The sequence below is a fragment of the Dermacentor variabilis genome, chromosome 9, assembly GCF_050947875.1.
Source record: "Dermacentor variabilis isolate Ectoservices chromosome 9, ASM5094787v1, whole genome shotgun sequence".
NCBI lineage: Eukaryota > Metazoa > Arthropoda > Arachnida > Ixodida > Ixodidae > Dermacentor > Dermacentor variabilis.
In genome coordinates this window covers 1,674,570-1,694,632 of record NC_134576.1, presented here as the reverse complement: position 1 = coordinate 1,694,632, position 20,063 = coordinate 1,674,570, and the positions used below count along the sequence as shown (strand labels likewise).

Here is a 20,063-nt window from a genome sequence, read left to right as displayed (position 1 = left end):
CGGTATCGGCGTCTTCGTTGAAATGTGCGAGTACCGGCGGTGACTGGATGCGCCGTTTTAGTTCTTGAAATGCGTCGGCCTGCGGCGTTTCCCACTTGAACTCGACATCAGATTTGGTTAGATGCGTTCGCGGCTAAGCGATGCGTGAAAAGTCTTTGACAAAGCGCCTGTAGTAGGTACACATGCCAAAGAATCTACGCACTGACTTTTTGTCGATTGGCAGCGGGAACTTTGCGATGGCAGCTGTTTTCTGCGGGTCGGGGCGTACTCCGGATTACCTGATGACGTGGCCTAGGAACAGAAGCTCATCGTAAGCGAAGCGGCACTTTTCTGGCTTCAGAGTGAGTCCTGATGATTTGATGGCCTCTAGTACTGTCGCAAGCCGCCTAAGGTGATCGTCGAAATTTCCGGCGAAGACGATGACGTCATCCAAGTAAACAAGACAGGACTGCCACTCCTATCCTGCTAACACTGTGTCCGTGACGTGCCGGAACGTTTCAGGCGCCAAGCACCGTCTGAATGGCATGACCTTGAACTCGTAGAGGCTGTCTGGCGTGATAAAGGCAATCTTTTCGCTATTTCTCTAGTCGTCTTCTATTCGCCAGTAGCCAGACTTGAGGTCCATAAGAACATAGCTGGTAACATACAGCAATTCTATAGCATTAACGAGAGGGTGGCAGGTCTTGTTGTGAAACTTATTAAGAGGTACAAAATGAAGGTTGTACAGGTATACGCCCCTACATCCAGTCATGATGACCAGGAAGTCGAAAGCTTCTAGGAAGATGTGGAATCGGCGATGGGTAAAGTCAAAACAAGATACAGCATACTGATGGGCGACTTCAATGCCAACGTAGGCAAGAAGCAGACTGGAGACAAGGCAGTGGGGTAATATGGCATAGGCGCTAGGAATAGCAGGGGAGAGTTATTAGTAGAGTTTACGGAGCAGAATAGTATGCAGATAATGAATGCCTTCTTCCGCAAGCGAGTTAGCCGAAAGTGGACGTGGAGGAACCCGAACGGTGAAACTAGAAATGAAATAGACTTCATACTCTGCGCTAACCCTGGCATCATACAAGATGTGGACGTCCTCAGCAAGGTGCGCTGCAGTGACCATAGGATGGTAAGAACTCGAATTAGCCTAGACGTGACGAGGGAACGGAAGAAAGTGCTACATAATAAGCCGATCAATGAGTTAGCGGTAAGAGGGAAAATAGAGGAATTCCAGATCAAGCTACAGAACAGGTATTCAGCTTTGACTCAGGAAGAGGACCTTAGTGTTGAAGCAATGAACGACAATATTGTGGGCATCATTAAGGAGTGTGCAATAGAAGTCGGTGGTAACCCCGTTAGACAGTATACCAGTAAGCTATCGCAGGAGATGAAAGATCTGATCAAGCAACGCCAATGTATGAAAGCCTATAACCCTACAGCTAGAATAGAACTGGCAGAACTCTCGAAGTTAATCAACAAGCGTAAGACAGCTCACATAAGGAAGCATAATATGGATAGAATTGAACATGCTCTCAGGAACGGAGGAAGCCTAAAAGCAGTAAAGAAGAAACTAGGAATTGGCAAGAATCAGATGTATGCGTTAAGAGACAAAGCAGGCAATATATTTACTAATATGGATGAGATAGTTCAAGTGGCTGAGGAGTTCTATAGAGATTTATACAGTAACAGTGGCACCCACGATGGTAATGGAAGAGAGAATAGTCTAGAGGAATTTCAAATCCCACAGGTAACACCGGAAGAAGTAAAGAAAGCTTTGGGAGCTGTGCAAAGTGGGAAGGCAGCTGGGGAGGATCAGGTAACAGCAGATTTGTTGAAGGACGGTGGGCAGATTGTTCTAGAGAAACTGGCCACCCTGTATACGCAATGCCTCGTGACTTCGAGCGTACCGGAATCTTGGAAAAACGCTAACATAATCATAATCCATAAGAAAGGGGACGCCAAAGACTTGAAAAATTATAGACCGATCAGTCTACTGTCCGTTGCCTGCAAAGTATTTACTAAGGTAATTGCAAATAGAATCAGGAACACCTTAGACTTCCTTCAACGAAAGGGCCAGACAGGATTCCGTAAAGGTTAATCAACAATAGACCAAATTCACACTATCAATCAGGTGATAGAATAATGTGCGGAATATAACCAACCTTTATCTATAACTTTCATTGATTACGAGAAAGCGTTTGATTCAGTAGAAACCAAAGCAGTCATGGAAGCACTGCGGAATCAGGATGTAGACGAGCCGTATGTAAAAATACTGAAAGACATCTATAGCGGCTCCACAGCCACTGTAGTCCTCCATAAAGAAAGCAACAAAATCCCAATAAAGAAAGGCGTCAGGCAGGGAGATACGATCTCTCCGATGCTATTCACAGCGTGTTTACAGGAGGTATTCAGAGACCTGGATTGGGAAGAATTTGGGATAAGAGTTAATGGAGAATACCTTATTAACTTGCGATTCGCTGATGATATTGCCTTGCTTAGTAACTCAGGGGGCCAACTGCAATGCATGCTCACTGACCTGGAGAGGCAAAGCCGAAGGGTGGGTCTAAAAATTAATCTGCATAAAACTAAAGTAATGTTTAACAATGTCTGAAGGGAACAGCAGTTTGCAATAGGTAGTGAGGCACTGGAAGTGGTAAGGGAATACGTCTACTTAAGACAGGTAGTGACTGCGGATGCGGATCATGAGACGGAAATAATCAGAAGAATAAGAATGGGCTGGGGTGCGTTTGGCAGGCATTCTCAGATCATGAACAGCAGGTTTCCATTATCCCTCAAGAGAAAAGTTTATAACAGCTGTGTCTTACCAGTACTCACGTACGGGGCAGAAACCTGGAGGCTTACGAAAAGGGTTCTACTTAAATTGAGGACGACGCAACGAGCTATGGAAAGAAGAATGATAGGTGTAACGTTAAGGGATAAGAAAAGAGCAGATTGGGTGAGGGAAGGAACGCGAGTTAATGATAGCTTAGTTGAAATCAAGAAAAAGAAATTGACATGGGCAGGACACGTAATGAGGAGGGAAGATAACCAATGGTCATTAAGAGTTACGGAATGGATTCCAAGGGAAGGAAAGCGTAGCAGAGAGCGGCAGAAAGTTAGGTGGGTGGATGAGACTAAGAAGTTTGCAGGGACAACATGGCCACAATTAGCACATGACCGGGGTAGTTGGAGAAGTATGGGAGAGGCCTTTGCCCTGCAGTGGGCATAACCAGGCTGATGATGATGATGATGACGAGAAGTATGTAGCTTTGCAGAGCCGATCAAATGCGTCGTCTATCCGTGGAAAGGGGTATAGGTCTTTCTTCGTGATCTTGTTCAGTCGACGATAATCGATGCAGAAACGTAGGGTTCCGTCCTTTTTCTTCACCAGGACAACAGGAGATGCCCACGGGCTTTTCGACGGCTGGATGATGTCGTCGCGGAGTATTTCGTCGACTTATTGCATAATAGCTTCACGTTCTGGCGGCGAAACTCGGCAAGGGCTCTGGCGGAGTGGTCGAGCGCACTCCTTGGTGATTATGCGATGCTTGGCGACTAGTGTTTGTCGAATCCTCGATGACGTCGAAAAGCAGCCTTTGTATCGTCGGAGCAGACTTCTGCGCTGCTGTTGCTTAATAACGGGGAGACTTGGATTAATGTGGTAGTCTGGTTCGGGAACCATTGTTGTAGGGGTAGATGCGGCGGAATCCGAGAAGACAAATGCATTACTGGTTTCCAGAATTTCCTCGATGTACGCGATCGTCGTGTCCTTGTTGATGTGCTTGAACTCCTGGCTGAAGTTTGTCAGCAACACTTCAGTTTTCCCTCCATGCAGTCGAGCGATCCCTGTTGCGACGCACATATCACGGTCTAGCAGTAGATGTTGGTCGCCTTCGATGACGCCTTCTACGTCAGCGGCTTTTCGGTGCCGATCGAAATAACAATGCTCGAGCGAGGCGGGATGCTCACTTGTTCTTCGAGAACACTCTAGGCGTGGTGACTACGAAAGCTCTCCGGTGGTATCGCTTGATCTTCCGACAGCGTTATCGATTTTGACTTCAGGTCTATGATTACGCCATGTTGGTTCAGGAAGTCCATGCCGAGAATGACGTCTCGTGAACCCTGTTGGAGGATAACGAAGGTGGCAGGAACAAGCCAGGGAACACGAACTAAATCTAGTGAAAGATGGTGTGGCACATTTGCCTGCGCACTACAAGGCGTGCATGTGCAAACCACGGCTTTCTGAGATTAGGATTCTTGGCAGAAGTAGATTTCAAACAGCACGTGAGCTGATGGAAGCTTACTATATAAAAATGAAAGGTACAAATTGTATTAGTGATACATCTATCGGGCTCTATAAATCGGAAACTAGATTGTTTGACCGCTGGGTAACGTAGATCTGTGAACAGCCAGCGCATGCGTGCATGTATATATATATTCTTGGGTCACAGCCCTAAATAAATCAGTTGGAAGTGCCGCTCGTGTTTTCTTTATGTGTCTTCCTTTTGTGAGTGTTCAATTGCGGCAAAAGCATGTCATTTATAAATATGGGTGATAACAGCTTCGCCAATGGTAGGTGGGCTTGTGATGGCTGTGATGGCGTGAAGTGGGCCGTTCCTTGCCACTCTACTAAAGAATGAGGCTTGAAAAGAGCTGGTTCGGGAACGTGCAAGCACGAAACTTGAAGTGGGTGAACGGCAGGCTGAGATATGGTATTGTAGCAACAACATATGTGTGAAGGGGGAAGATGAACTGTGCATCATTAAGGGGAACTGTAGGGAAAAAAAACCGGCATATCGCACGCCCTGCGGGAATCGATTATACGCGAAGCAGTAAGCGAGAAGCCTACCAATTAACAAAACGACAATGAGAGCGCCAAGTTCTACCCCGAGGTAAAACGGCTGCGATGCTGCGTGCTGTAGTAGATGACCGCGTCACTACTTTTACTGCGATAGCAATTAAGTGGACGCTCCAGGCGCATAATGACCAAGGGCGATAACGCTATAGCCGCTCCTCGTATGCATTATGTGCGAGTACGCGAGGAAAGCCGACGATCGCGGCTCAATTTTGCACGCGCTAAGGCAAAAAACGGAGAGAAAACACGCCGTCTTCCGGCGCGCGAACGGCCGATGGGAGCGGGGGAGAGGTTGTGCTTTCCGGCAGCAACTGTGCATTTCGCAACAGAGCGCAAGAGGAACTGACGATAGCGGCTCAATCTCGCGCGCCATACGTGGAGGACAGAACGGAAGGCTTCGATTCCGCCGCGTATTTTGTACGGCCGCGCGCGATCGCGCACACTGTATATTCAAAGGGATCTGCCGAACGCCCATACCATTGTGCGTGCTGTGTTCTCGCCGTTCTAGTGTTGATGCGATATACCGCATGAAGGTCACTTCGCTCACTGCTGATGCCGCGCTTGCTCACACCAGTGTTTTGACATACAGTGTCCGTGCTCATCGAGTGTGATGTGTTCTTGCTTTCTTTTGCGCTTGTTAATTCAGTTAGTAGGTGAATGTTTCGAAGTTTACAAAGCCGACAAAACTGCTGTGCTTACTTTTTATAGCTGTGTACTAATTTTATATCGCAATCGATATTTCGGGCGGTATAGCATTAGTGCACCTTATGGGCGAAACTGCGACAGTTCTCCATAGACGTCTGCTCTGATTCTTCGCGGTGTCCACAGGATGCAATTGGCCTCGACGCGAAATCAGTCCCACGATTGCCTGCGCCGCTCTACGCCGGCTCTCTGTTTCCTTCCGCGATATCTCCGACCTCAACAATCGGCCATTACGCCAGACATCACTCGTTAAGCATTCCATAAGTACTGGTGATACTAGTCGAATTCATCGCCGCCCACATTGAGTTTCTGCATCAGACCGTAACGTTATTCAAGATGAAGTGAAGAAGATGCTAGGCAAAGGTATTGTTAAACCTTCACCAAACGCTTGAGCGTCCCCGGTAGTGCTTGTTAAAAAGCAAAATGGCACGAGGCATGTTTGCGTAGATTATCGTCTTCTAAACCGAATTACCAAGAAGGACGTCTACCCCGAGCCTCGCATTGACGACGCCCTCGATTGTCTTCACGGCGCCGTCTACTTCTCATCAGTAGACCTTCAGTTTGGTTATTGGCAGATTTCCGTAGATAAAGATGAACTAGAGAAATCGGCACTCGTCATGCCTGATGGTCTATATCAACATAAAGTTATGCTATTCGGGCTATGCAATTCCCCGGCAACGTTCCAACGTATGATGCTTCAAGGGTTCAAATGGCCAAGATGCCTCTGCTACCTGGATGACGTTCACATATTTTCCCGTAAATTTGAGACTCACCTTGAGCCCTTATCAGCTATTGTTCAAGTCGTCCTCAAAACTGGGCTCCAACGGAGTTCAACGAAATGTGATGTCCGTCGCCAGCAGATTTCAGTGCTGAGCCAGCTCGTCGACGCTTCCCACCGGTATTCAACCAGGCCTGGAGAAAATTCGCGCTGTCACGTCTTTTCATGTACCTAAATCTGTCTAAGACGTCCGAAGTTTTGCCGAACTGTGCTCCGACTTCCGAAGGTTCGTAAAAGATTTCGCCGCATCTGCCCGACCATTTATATTCTGAAGAAAGATATGCCTTTTGTGTGGGGTCCCACTAAAGCTGCCGTTTGCGCCTACCTCACCACGATTCTCACCATGCTAACTATACCTGACCCGTCCTCTTCTACTGAGGTGCGTACCGATGCCAGTGGTCAAGGTATCGGAGCTGTCTTAGATCAACGTCAACGGAGACAAGTCCGTGCTATCGCCTCCCAGCAGCAGACCGCAACTCTATTACAGAGCGTGAATGGTTGGCTCCCATCTGGGTGGTCCCTAAATTCCGCCCGTATTTGTATGACACGTACTTGTGTGTAATCATGGACCATCACGCGCTCTTCTGGCTTTCGTCAACCAAGGATCTTACGGCTTGGTCACTGGGTTCTGTGGCTAAAACAATATTTCTACGCAGTAGTGTGCAAGTTGGGCCATCTACATCAAGACGCAGATTGTTTATCCCGTCATCCGTGGCGTAGCCAGAAATTTCGTTCGGGGGGGGGGGGGGGCTCACGTTGCAGCTCGGCCTCCTCCTTAAGGGGGGACATTAGGTCGGATGCTCCTATCTAAATAAATATAGAAGGCCAATTCGTTTTTCTCGGCAACAGCTGCACCAAAGTTCACGAGGTTTGTTGCATTTGAAAGAAAAACTCAAGTTCTAGTGACCGTTTGTTTCGAATTTTCGATTTAGGTCGTCAATATTTTATTGCAAAGTGGCAAAAATCTAAAATTTTCAGAAAATGAAACAATTAATTTACCACTCTGTCAATCAGTAATAAAAACTGATATAACAGTTCTGCGAATTGCACATAATAGTACATCTACAGCGGACAAAACTGATATGTTACGCATGAGTCTCAAAAAAATAAGTATTATGAAAATACGGCTTTCGCAGAACCCTTGCACATAACATAACCGATTCACGTAAAATACAAATAGACATATCGAATTTGTCCGCTTTGAATGGTGTAATGGATGCCGTTTACAGAACCGCGATATCTGATCTTGATGCAGAACTATTAATTTGTAAACTTCGTGCTTCTGTATTTCTCGAACTTTCAAATTTTTCACAATATAATAAACAAAGTTCAGGCCTTAATTGGAAATTCGCTTCGAACAGACACTAAAATTTAACTTACTCTCTAAAATGTAACAAATTTCATTAAAATCTATTCAGGAGTAATCTGAGAAAAGTGTTTGTTTGTTTGTTTGTTTATTTATACTGTCAGTCCAAGGATGGACCATTACAGGAGTGGATAGAAATACAACAACACATATACAAAATATCGGTACATGTTGAACAATGAATAATGCAATAGCAGTATCTGTAAAAAGTGACATGCAGTGATCAAAGACAAAACACTCGTAATATGCGCATCAGAAACAAATGCTATGATGCAGTCATATCCGGAAAAATAAGATTCTCTAAACCAGCAGTAAAAGCAGTGACAGAGGAACATGTGACAAGTGGATTGGGTAATTCGTTCCATTCCTTGATCGCCCTAGGAAAGAAACTATACTTGAATATATCATTCCGTGTAACTGGCGGGTGTATGTATAAACTGTGCTTGTGTCTGGAGCGTTGATCTGGTGAAATTATACAGAAATCAGTGAAATTAAGTTTAACCTGGTTATGAACAATTAGGTAGAAAAATTTCAGCCGGTCAAACTTAGTCCTTAGTTCTAAAGCGGAGAGGTTTGCGCGTCTGCATTGTTCAGTAGGAGAGTGCACGCGCTGATACTTATTAAATATGAACCTGGAGGCGAGTCGTTGAACTCTGTCCAATTTATGACGGTTGGTTACAGTGTGTGGGTCCCATACAATGTTAGCGTATTCAATAATTGGCCTTACTAATACCTTATATGCCAAGCTTTTCACTTCAGGAGTTGCGCTGTACAGTCTTCGCCTGAGACCCCATAAGACTTTATTTGCTCTGCTACACACCTGATTGATATGCGCATTCCATCTCAAATCTTGAGTAAATATTAGTCCTAGATATTTATATTCTGTTACTCTTTTTAGTTCCTGTGGTCCTATGCTGTATTTGTACCGCAAAGGCACCTTCTTTCTTGTTATGGTCATACAAACTGATTTTACTGGGTTCAGTGACATTTGCCATTCATTACACCATTTTAATATTCTTTGTAAATTGTTGTTAAGTTCTAACTGGTCACTTAAAGATCCGATCCTATTGTAAATGACGCAGTCGTCTGCAAACAACCTTAGTGGAACAGTTATATCGGAAGGCAAATCATTAATAAATATAAGAAATAAAAGGGGACCCAGGACACTGCCTTGGGGTACTCCAGACAAAACTGGTTTGGGCATGGATTTAATTTTGTTTATTTCAACATACTGCTCACGAGACTGAAGGTAGGATTTAAGCCACTTAGTAATATTTGGATTTCTAAATATTTCATTCGTTTTTAAGAGAAGTTTAGGATGCGATACTTTGTCGAACGCCTTGGCGAAGTCTAAAAAAATTAGGTCGACCTGTCCTCGGCAATTTAAAGTTTGTGAAAGATCGTGAACGGTTTGAACAAGCTGCGTTATTGTAGACAACCGCTTGCGAAAGCCATGTTGTGCTGGTGATAATAACTCGTAAGCTTCCAGGTAATTAGACAGATGTTTACAAACTATATGCTCAAGTAGCTTGGAGCAGGTACTCGTAAGAGAAATAGGCCTGTAGTTTCCTACCTCAGATGTGCTCCCACTTTTGTGAACTGGAATTATTTTAGCTTGCTTCCAGGCTGTAGGAAATGTTCCCTGGGTGAGCGAAGATTGAAAGACTATGGTAAGATATTTAGCAACCCATGGAGCATATCTACATAGGAACTCATTCGGGATGCCATCGGGGCCGGGGGATTTCTTAATGTTAATGCTCAGAAGAAGGTTCAGGACTCCTGCCTCGTTGATGAGAAGGTCAGATGCTGAAGGGCGGTCAGAGGTGTCACGAAAGTACGGAAGTGTGCCATCATCACTGGTGAACACGGAGGAAAAAAAGGAATTGAAATTTTCTGTGCGTTCTTGGTTAATCATTTCATCCTCGTCTTTGTGTTGTTTTTTAGAAGGGTTCACATATCTCCAAAATTTACTAGGTGCATTATGAAGGAAATTTTTCAGTGTTACATTGAAGAATCTCTCCTTGGATTCCTTGATCAGACGGTTTAAGTCGAGCTTCATGTTATGAAGCAAAGTCTTGTTTTGGGCGCTAGGATCTCGAGAACAAGCTTTTCGTTTCCTTTTTATCCTCCGTTTGACATGTATGATTTCCCTTGTAATCCATGGGTTATTTCGTTTACATTTTTTGACGCTTATAGGGATAAATCGCGTAATGCAATGCATCGTAACCTTGGAAAAAAAGTCCCAGAGATCGTCAGTGCCACCATTGGATTCATAAACAGACATAAAATTATCAAACGACCTTTCAAGGTAATCCAAGATGCTAACATCATCAGCAGCTTGAAAGTTTAGATATTGGATGCTTGAATCCTGGTGCAAAGGGTACGATGACATGTTCATGGACAGAATAATCATTTTGTGGTCAGATAGCCCTTCATCAACAAGACAGTCAATCACATGCGGTGTCAAAGCATTTGATATTAGCATAAGATCAAGTACAGATGACCTTGTTGCACACTCCCTAGTATATTGGTTAACAAGCTGGGTTAAATTGTATGAATATATTAGATCCAAGAACAACTCAGAAGATGTAACATCTGTGTCACCGGCTACATATGAATCCCAATCAATAGCCGGGAGATTAAAATCACCTAGTAACAGTATGCTATCTTGCTCTTTCACGTGTGTTTCCATGAATTCTCTTAGCAGCATAATGTGTTCTACTGGGGAGTTCGGAGGCCTGTATACCGCTCCGATGAATACAGTGCGATTATTCAATTTTGTAGTGATCCATACAGCCTCAATATTTCCTGGTACTTCTAAAGTGGAAAATATGATATTTCGTTTCACCAAAACGGCCACGCCTCCGCCTCTTCCATCTCGATCCCTCCTAACCAGCGAATATCCGGGTGGCGCGATAACGCTATCGAGAATATTTTTATGCAACCAGGTTTCAGTGATTACAGCAATGTCAGGAGCATGATCAATAACTAGAGCTTCAAGCGCATGCGCTTTGTTTATCAGGCTTCTTGCATTTACGTTGATTATTTTGAAACCAGCATGTTGGCCCTGCATGCGTCAATTATCACTTGCTCCTGCATCAGTTCGCAGTTTGCACCTTTCATCACGTTCTTCATTCCAGCTGTACAGCGTATTGTTTACTTTTAATTTATCAAAAAGCAGCTTTACCTTCTTTCCTGCCTTCTTCTCCTCACTCGCCGAGGCCCATAGCTTTTTTCTTATTCCCTGTACTCTTTTAGAGAAATCTTCGCTTACGCTGTAATCTGTGTCTCTCAGTTTTGTGCAGTTCTGCAGAACTGTCATTTTATCCCTATAGTCTGCCACCCTCAGGATAACTGGTCGAGTTCTACCAGACATCCTCCTGCCTAACCTATGAATTCGTTCAATAGAAGATACATTCACTTTCAGAGTAGCGCTGAAGATTTCGTCCTTTACTTTGCTTAATAGAGTCTCTTCGTTTTCGTGGTCCTCTTCTTTAATTCCTCTAATGATAAGATTATTTCGTCGTGAACGATTATCCAGATCATCCAGATGTTTGACCAGAGTAGATGTTCCAACGCTGTGGTCAGCTACAATTCCCTCAAGAGTTGCGAGCCTGTTCCGAGTCTCGTCTAAGCTTTGTACCTTACTCTCGATAAGAAGAATCCGACTCTGCATGTCTAGTATTCTTGTTTCAAACGAGTCTTGCTTGTCTTGAACCGCCGTGAGTTTAGACAAAATGTCTTTCTGGTTTTGGAGCATTTCCCTGCACATTACTTCTGTTATTGGACCTGGATTTTTCTCCACGTCCCCAGAGAGACTCAACAACAGGGCCGCAATAGAAAAACAGTCGCTTATACAGTCAACGACAGCCTGTGGACACGGCAGCACTATAAGACCAAGAACATCACTACGGAAGCCATATTTTCGGTTACCAACCTGCATGAACAGCGGTACGTCAGGCGACATCTTCACGGCGGTGCTGCCGTGTCCACTGAAGCTGGTAGGCGAAGGGCATGCTTTTATAGCATACAGCTGATCCCTTCTGGGCATGCGTCCTGACGTCATCGTGCCCCCAGATGGCGAGTCGAAAAGACCATTCACGTGTCGATGCCCCTGGATGCTGGTGAGGTCAGCAAACTGGCCGAAGTATCCGCCTGCGCAGAAGTGTCGTGGCTGGCCAGCATCGTAGCGAAGCATGTTGTTTCCAGCGTCGAAGGGTTTCGCAGCGCCTCCAGCGATGAGACTAAGGCATGCGCAGAGAACCTGCATGAACAGCGGTACGTCAGGCGACATCTTCACGGCGGTGCTGCCGTGTCCACTGAAGCTGGTAGGCGAAGGGCATGCTTTTATAGCATACAGCTGATCCCTTCTGGGCATGCGTCCTGACGTCATCGTGCCCCCAGATGGCGAGTCGAAAAGACCATTCACGTGTCGATGCCCCTGGATGCTGGTGAGGTCAGCAAACTGGCCGAAGTATCCGCCTGCGCAGAAGTGTCGTGGCTGGCCAGCATCGTAGCGAAGCATGTTGTTTCCAGCGTCGAAGGGTTTCGCAGCGCCTCCAGCGATGAGACTAAGGCATGCGCAGAGAACCTGCATGAACAGCGGTACGTCAGGCGACATCTTCACGGCGGTGCTGCCGTGTCCACTCAGTAATCTGAGTGGACACGGCAATCTGAGTAATCTGAGAAAAGTGTTTCTGCGTTTTACATGCATCTGAATGGGCCGCGTCGAAGTTGGGCCCGAGCTGAAGCTTCCTCTTAAAAAATTTCTCTATGGAATAAATACACCAATAAAAATATCCATAAATACTTCGTTTAGCGCAAAACAACGGACACAAGAAAGGCGACAGGACAAGGTCGCCTTTCTTGTGTCTGTTGTTTTGCACCAACACCGCACCAACTAGCCCTCCAACTCATTGTGCTGAACACGAATAATAACATTATTGCCATTGCCACAGATGCTGCAAACGAATCCTTGAACGCTACGCACTGTCAATACAAGTAAAATATGTATTTTTTCATAAAGGAATATACTCGTATGTGCCAAAAATTGTGCCCAACATAACTGATGTCAATGTTTCCATGTTTTTTATCTATTTAGTAAGTAAAGAAAATATCACATGAACTTTAGAACTACATCAGTTCGAAGCCATTAAAGCAGTGCATGCCACTGATATGAAAAATGTAAGGACCATGAAATGAACAAGGTGAGGACAAATATGGTAATGAAACTTAGTCATTCAAGATCCTTGTTTACATTCTTCTACATATGCAACGGCCAGTGGAAAATCTCAATGACGATGCCATTTGCTCCAATGCATTACCGAGCAGCAGCTGTCACCGGTCGTGTATCGTGAGTAATTGCGCCGAAATTATAGTCGCAACAGAGAGTACGTATAAAAAGCAGGAGTTTTGCAGAATATACGAGGGCGACCATGGTTATATTGCTCTCAGCTTTACAAACGCGATTTTAAGGAAGGACAGGACTTGGACGGACGCAGCGCAAACTACCAACTGTTTAATATTGTTAAAGAACGCGCTTATATACAAGGAAATATGTTGCGGGGGGGGGGTACATATAAAAATATATGACAAGGTGACGACAAGAGATCATAGTTTGAGTAAGGCATACATCGTTCACATGCACCCGTTCGCCCTGGCAAACTCGACCTCAGCTTTGATAAGCGCGATCGACGGAGTGCTTACGCACATCTCTTTTTCTTTAGCTATCGCGAGCGCCTGTCATATTTCTCGCTCCGTTTTTGCTTTTGATGTTCCAATGACTGCGGTGCTTTCTAGTAGCGGGGAGCATTTGCATTGTTTGCAATGTGCGGCCGAGTTGCTAGGTGCTGTCAGAAGCTGGCACGTGTGTTTGTGCTCCCATAATTTATCATTTAGACAACGTCCAGTTTGCCCAAGGTATACTTTTCCCCAAGCTAGTGGGATTTGGTGAACAACTGAAGTAGAGCATTCCACGTACTTTTCCACGTGCTTAGTCTGACATACCGCAGCACTAGGGTTGGCCTCTGTGGGTCCTGCGTTCACCCTCTTGCACATGCCTTTTAGTTTTTGCGGGGCGGAGAACAGAACTTGAACATCATGGCGTTGGGCTGTGTTTTTTATCCTATGTGACAAGCCGTGGATGTAAGGCAACACCACGCGTTTTTTCAATTTTTCCTGCGTTTTCTGCCTTTTCCTGTTGGCTCTGATTTCGGGCAACAAGTTTTCACAGATTTGCACCACCATGCTGTTGGGGTGCCCACAGTTTCTTAAGCGGCTTACTTGCAAATTGATGCTGTCCCTCACAGCATGGCGGAATGATTTTTCAATTGCTTGACTGATGCAAGCCTTGGCGATGCCTCTTTTTATGATTTTAGAATGGCAAGAGTCATACCTCAGGATTTCTTTTTCTTCTCTAGTTTTCTAGCACCAGCAGATGTGGAAGGAGGAGGAGGATGAAAAACTTTATTATTGCAGAAAGCGTTGCGCGGTTTATTCCTGGGTGGTTCCCTCTGACAGGGCCACGCTCATAGCGCAGAGGGAGCGCCTCAACAAGACTCAACAGGGAAGACACCTTCTTCAACGGCAAGGGTACCCGCTGACACCTCAGTACTGCAAAGAAGAAACACAACTCTTGCCTAACCACATTAGGGAGAATATTGTAGTAGACCCTATCCCCAAGAACATGCACCCCACCCACAATCAGGAGAGAAGAGCAGCGCGTGCCCGCATGTTGCACAAACGTTGTTTTAGAGACCCGGATACGTATACATGGACGCTAGCCCGTATCCCTCGTCGCCACGTTGCGGGCTCAAATACACAATCGCCGTTGTCAATCAGGGGAACCTGGTAGCCTCAGCCTCCATCCGCGCCACATGCAGCGCAGCAGCAGAAGCAGCAGCAATCGCTCTCGCACTTCGCGACGCCGAGAGCAAGGGAAGGTCCGCCCGTGTCCTTACTGACTCACAAGCGGCTTGTCGTTTATACCTGAATGAAACACTCCCTATACAAGCCATTCGAATCCTGGGTCGCACACTACAATGGACCCATTGTATCGTCTGGTGCCCCGGGCACGAAGGCCTGCGGGGCAACGAAGAGGCGACTTATTTTTGAGTGTGGGAGACAGGAAACTTGCCGCCTTGTTTGGAGAAACTAACATAACTACCTGTTTCAGATATGTTGACGATTATTTGGTGTGCATGAAAGAAAACCAAACCGATCCATTTAGCGTAGAAACTGTCATCAGCATGTTCAAAAACGCGCATGAAGGTTTATAGTTCCCGTACCAGACTTCTACCGAAGGTCGATTGCAGTACCTTGATATAAACATTAGGCTCAGAGGTTCCCACATCTGCTGGTGCTAGAAAACTAGAGGGGAAAAAGAAATCCTGAGGTATGACTCTTGCCATTCTAAAATCATAAAAAGAGGCATCGCCAAGGCTTGCATCAGTCAAGCAATTGAAAAATCATCCCGTCATGCTGTGAGGGAGAGCATCGATTTGCAAGTAAGCCGCTTAAGAAACTGTGGGCACCCCAACAGCATGGTGGTGCAAATCTGTAAAAACTTGTTGCCCGAAATCAGAGCCAACAGGAAAAGGCAGAAAACACAGGAAAAATTGAAAAAACGCGTGGTGTTGCCTACCATCCACAGTTTGTCACATAGATAAAAAAGACAGCCCAACGCCATGATGTTCAAGTTCTGTTCTCCGCCCCGCAAAAACTAAAAGGCATGTGCAAGAGGGTGAACGCAGGACCCACAGAGGCCAACCCTAGTGCTACGGTCTGTCAGACTAAGCACGTGGAAAAGTACGTGGAATGCGCTACTTCAGTTGTTTACCAAATCCCACTAGCTTGCGGAAAAGTATACATTGGGCAAACTGGACGTTGTCTAAATGATAAATTATGGGAGCACAAACACACGTGCCAGCTACTGACAGCACCTAGCAACTTGGCCGCACATTGCAAACAATGTAAATGCTCCCCGCTACTAGAAAGCACCACAGTCATTGGAACATCAAAAACAAAAACGGAGCGAGAAATATGGCAGGCGCTCGCGATAGCTAAAGAAAAAGAGATGTGCGTAAGCACTCCGTCCATCGCGCTTATCAAAGCTGAGGTCGAGTTTGCCAGGGCGAACGGGGGCATGTGAACGATGTATGCCTGACTCAAACTAATGATCACTTGTCGTCACCTTGTCATATCTTTTTATATGTACCCCCCTCCCCCCACACCATATCTGCTTGTATTTAAGCGCGTTCTTTAACAGTAATAAGCAGTTGGTAGTTTGCGCTGCGTCCGTCCACGTCCTGTCCTTCCTTAATATCGTGCTTGTAAAACTGAGCGCAATATAACCATGAACGTTCACCAACTAGCCCTCTTCATTGCTTTACTAAATACGAGGGCGAGCCAAATGAAAGTGAGCCAATGCGAATATATGACAAACGGGGTACTTTAATTAAAAGTAGCTTCCATGAGCATTTAGACATTTCTCCCATTGATTAGCGAGTCGCGCAATTCCTGTCTCATAAAGCACCTTTGGCTGCTGCTTCAAAACGTCTGAAACTGACTTTCACGTATTGTTCACGTTTCACGCATCGTCGTGTCGAGCTGTTTTTTCGGTTGCCCCCAAATGTGGAAGTCGCAAGGCGACAGGTCTGAGCTGTATAACGGATGTTGCAGCGTTTGCCGCTTGAACTTTGCCAGTGTTGTATTAACCACATCAGAGACGTGGGGAAGACCATTGTCCTGGAACAAGATGACCCGATTCGTCAATTTTCCACGCAGTTTGTTCTTGATTGCAACACGCCGCCGATCCAGCGTTTCACAATATCGGAAAAAATTGATAGTCTCTCAAGATTAAGCAAATTCTATCAGTAATGGCCCCTGATGATCGAAAAATAAAAGTCAAGAACACCTTCCCGGCGGAAATGACGGCCTTTGCTTTCTTTGGGGGTGGTGAATTCGAATGTTTCCATTGTAAGCTTTGCCGTCGTGTTTCAGGCTCGTAGTAGTGGCATGATGTTTCGTCTCCGATCACAATTGCAGACAAGAAACCGTCACCATTATTGTGATACCGGATCAGATGAGTAAAGGCAGTGCTGATGTTTTCCGTATTCTGGCCGTGGTTCAAAATCTTGTGCATCCATTGCGCACACAAGAGGCGGTAACCGAGATGTTCATGAATTGTGGTGTGAACCAAACCGTGACTGATGTTCACACGCCCTGGCAGTTCATCGATGCTTATCCTTCGTTCTTGCCTCATCAGCTCATTAACCTTTGCAATTTTGTTAGGGGTGATTGCACGATGGCTTTGGCCCGGTCTGGGATCGTCTTTGCAGCTTGCACGTCCTTCTTCGAACCATTTGTCCCAACAATTCACAGTGGCCAATGAAATTCAATGTTCAGTGTAAACGACAGCCATACGGTGACGAATTTCTTTCTAGGAAACACCTTCAGCTGTCAAAAACCTCACGGCACCACGCTGCTCAAATTCTGGAGCGTCCATTTCGGCACGAAACCATGTTAAACCCCGTGTATGAGAGCATTAAAGAACATTTATCCTCACACCTGCGTATCACTTTTGTAAATGAGAGATGCCTGTTTGCTGCGCGCATGCCTTGCAGATAATGAACACAACCATAATTGTGCGGGGTGGGTAGGCTCACTTTCATTTCACTAGCCCTCATACATTAGAAATGCTAAGACACAATGGAATATAGAAATGCAAAGATACAGCTCGTTAAAGGGCAAAAAAGTGCCTCCGGAAACAAAGTTCACTGCGCATATACACAAAAACTCGCAACAAGATATTTAAACATACGCATAAGTAAGTCTCCAATAAATCTATGTATCTAAGAAAAAGGCATGGTATATAATGCGTCAGACAAGGCAAATAAACATGTTGCGAAATCACACATTCACAGAATCCGAGATCCCCCCCCCCATTCCATCCACTCCCCCCGATGTATAGCGCGCGACGGAAGGCGGCGCGCTTACTCCTCACTTTTCTCCCTTGCGCACACAAGACTGAGCCACCATCGTTGGCTCACCCATTCCTCCCCACCCCCCACACGCTTTCACTCGTACATACAGCGTGCAGCGAGGGGACACGATGTTATCGTCCTTGGACTTTATGCGCAACATGAAAGCGACGGCGACGGCAGGAATGTGCCTAGAATACCCATATAATTGCTGTCGCAATAATATAATAAGAGTATCCGGCAACTGAAGCGTCCCATGGTCGATTAGTTTCCGCAAAAGAATGAAGAAAATAGGACTTTCATCATGTGACAATTCGCTGCACCGCGACAACACCTTTTCTTTTCGTGTGGGCCGCGGGCCACCGCAACGAAAAAAAAAACGCACACTATGCTGGTCACAATCGAAGGCCTACGTTGGGCAACTTATGCGCCTATTAAAGGAATATCGAATAAACACGAGACGCTTGGTCCACCAAGAACCATGCGCATATTGCTCGGTATCCTACACCAGCGAGACAAGACTTTCTGGAGAGGTTGCGCTTAAGCGAACGCGGTGCAATCCGTCGAGTCCCCACAGTGATGGCGGCTAGCGACCGTTGTTTCTTTTTCTCGTCTGTTAGCTAGAAAGCATCCGACGATCTGCCAGGCGAAAATGCACTCGGCCAGAGAAAACCTAACACGCACCGAAGTGCGCAGCGCGGTGGTCGGGGCAACTCGAGAAAAACGCATGCGCCCTGGCTGGCTCTGGCAGCCCGCGGGTAGGGGGGCGAGAACAAACAAATAGAAGAGGCTAAATGTGTCCTCATGATTAAAAGTCAAAGTAGAAAAAATAAATAAGAACTTAGTTACCTTGGCTGGCTTTAGTGTCTTCACTGGATGCTTTGTAGCAGGTTAAAAAATTGTTGATATTTTTTATGCGACATGACGGCACGAATGAACCACCACAACGCTTCGGCTCATCGGGCCCCGCTGCGGGCTTTGTCAACTTGTCTGATAGTGCGTTAATTTGGCCTGTCTCGTTGTATGGCCTGATGTAAGACTGGAAAAGTCAATGCACCTTTGGCGTCAAATATTTATGGGGAACTTACGAACTTACAATACGGGAACTTACAAAGTTCCCGTATTGAAAATCTAAAGCACACGTTTGGAGATGTCAATGCACCTTTCACATCAAAAGTTTATGAGAACCTTGTACCCATAAAGTTTCGGAATTGACATCCACGCGCTCCGTAAATTCCATGATAGAGTGTACATTCCGCGGCCTCCGCGAGATGCCGCGGCAAGCCTCAAAACGTCCTTGGAACTTGCTCGGATGGGGCTGCTTGCGTTATGCGACTCCTGGTGCATGGGCGTTACCGCGAAATCAGCCCGAGCTCGCAATTTTCGCGTTGAAATGGCTTTTCGAGTGTGAAAAAGATGATCTAGACAAAATACAGAATGATTTCCAGCACCGGTGCTTGCTTTGGTCGGCGGCGCATGAACAGCACGAAAAACTTTCGGGAGGGGGGGGGGGGGCTGAAGCCTTGTAAGCCCTCCCCCCCCGGCTACGCCCCTGCACGTCATCCAGTGTATGAATCACCTCCCGTCTCTAACACCGATGTCAACGCTTGCCTTTTCTCCCTTTCTCAACTACTCCACGTCGCTCACCAGCAACGCCGTGATGCCACCTTGCACATGATCATTGATTGCTTGGCACCTTCGGCTTCCCATTCGTCCGTTCACTTGTTTGCCCTGCGGTATGGGGCATTATACCAAGCCGACGGTACTTCTCTAGTCGGGTTCATTCCGTAAGCACCTCCGGTCAGCTATTCCCCATGAACTGCACTATTTACCAACCGTCGGGGACCTCGGTCTCTCTCGCACTTACGACCGGATTCGCCGACGCTTCTTTTGGCCAGGCCTTGGTCAGTCCGACCGGAAATACGCTGTGGCATGTCAGAAATGCCAGCTCCGAAACACACCATCGACGCTCCCTACCGGGTGCCTTCAACGGCTCGGCATTCCTCCGGAGCAGTTCTTTCGCGTTGGCTTGCACTTACTTGGCGCCTTCCTCTGTCAACGTCTGGCAACGAGTGCGTCGCTATGGCAACGCGATGCGCTACGCAATCCCCAGAGCGCTCCCAACAAACTGCGTCGCAGATGTCGCCTTATTCTTTTACACGACGTGATTTTACGACATGGAGCTCCACACCAACTGTTCCCTGTCACTGGCCGGATATTCCTTTAAAAAGACATCACCGACATCCTGAAGTCCTGCTCAAGTTGGCACAAGCTATACGTCTCACTGTTGCATCGGCCGCTGTGTCATAGTGTGGGCTACACACTGCTAAGCGTGAAATTTTCTTTCTAAGTCACTATGTCCCCTTTCCATTCCCTCTCGCTCCTGGATTA

At 46.2% G+C, this 20,063-nt stretch overlaps 2 protein-coding genes across 4 annotated transcripts in view; one reads left to right on the top strand and one right to left on the bottom strand.

Moving 5' to 3' along the window:
* Positions 1-20,063, top strand: part of LOC142558244 (ATP-binding cassette sub-family C member 2-like) — a 659,669-nt gene that overhangs the window by 40,343 nt on the left and 599,263 nt on the right. The gene's annotated exons all lie outside the window — the stretch shown is intronic.
* LOC142557926 (uncharacterized) lies at positions 10,769-12,217 on the bottom strand. The gene has a single exon (XM_075670122.1). It carries the CDS (start codon positions 12,215-12,217, stop codon positions 10,769-10,771), a length of 1,449 nt encoding a protein of 482 aa, XP_075526237.1.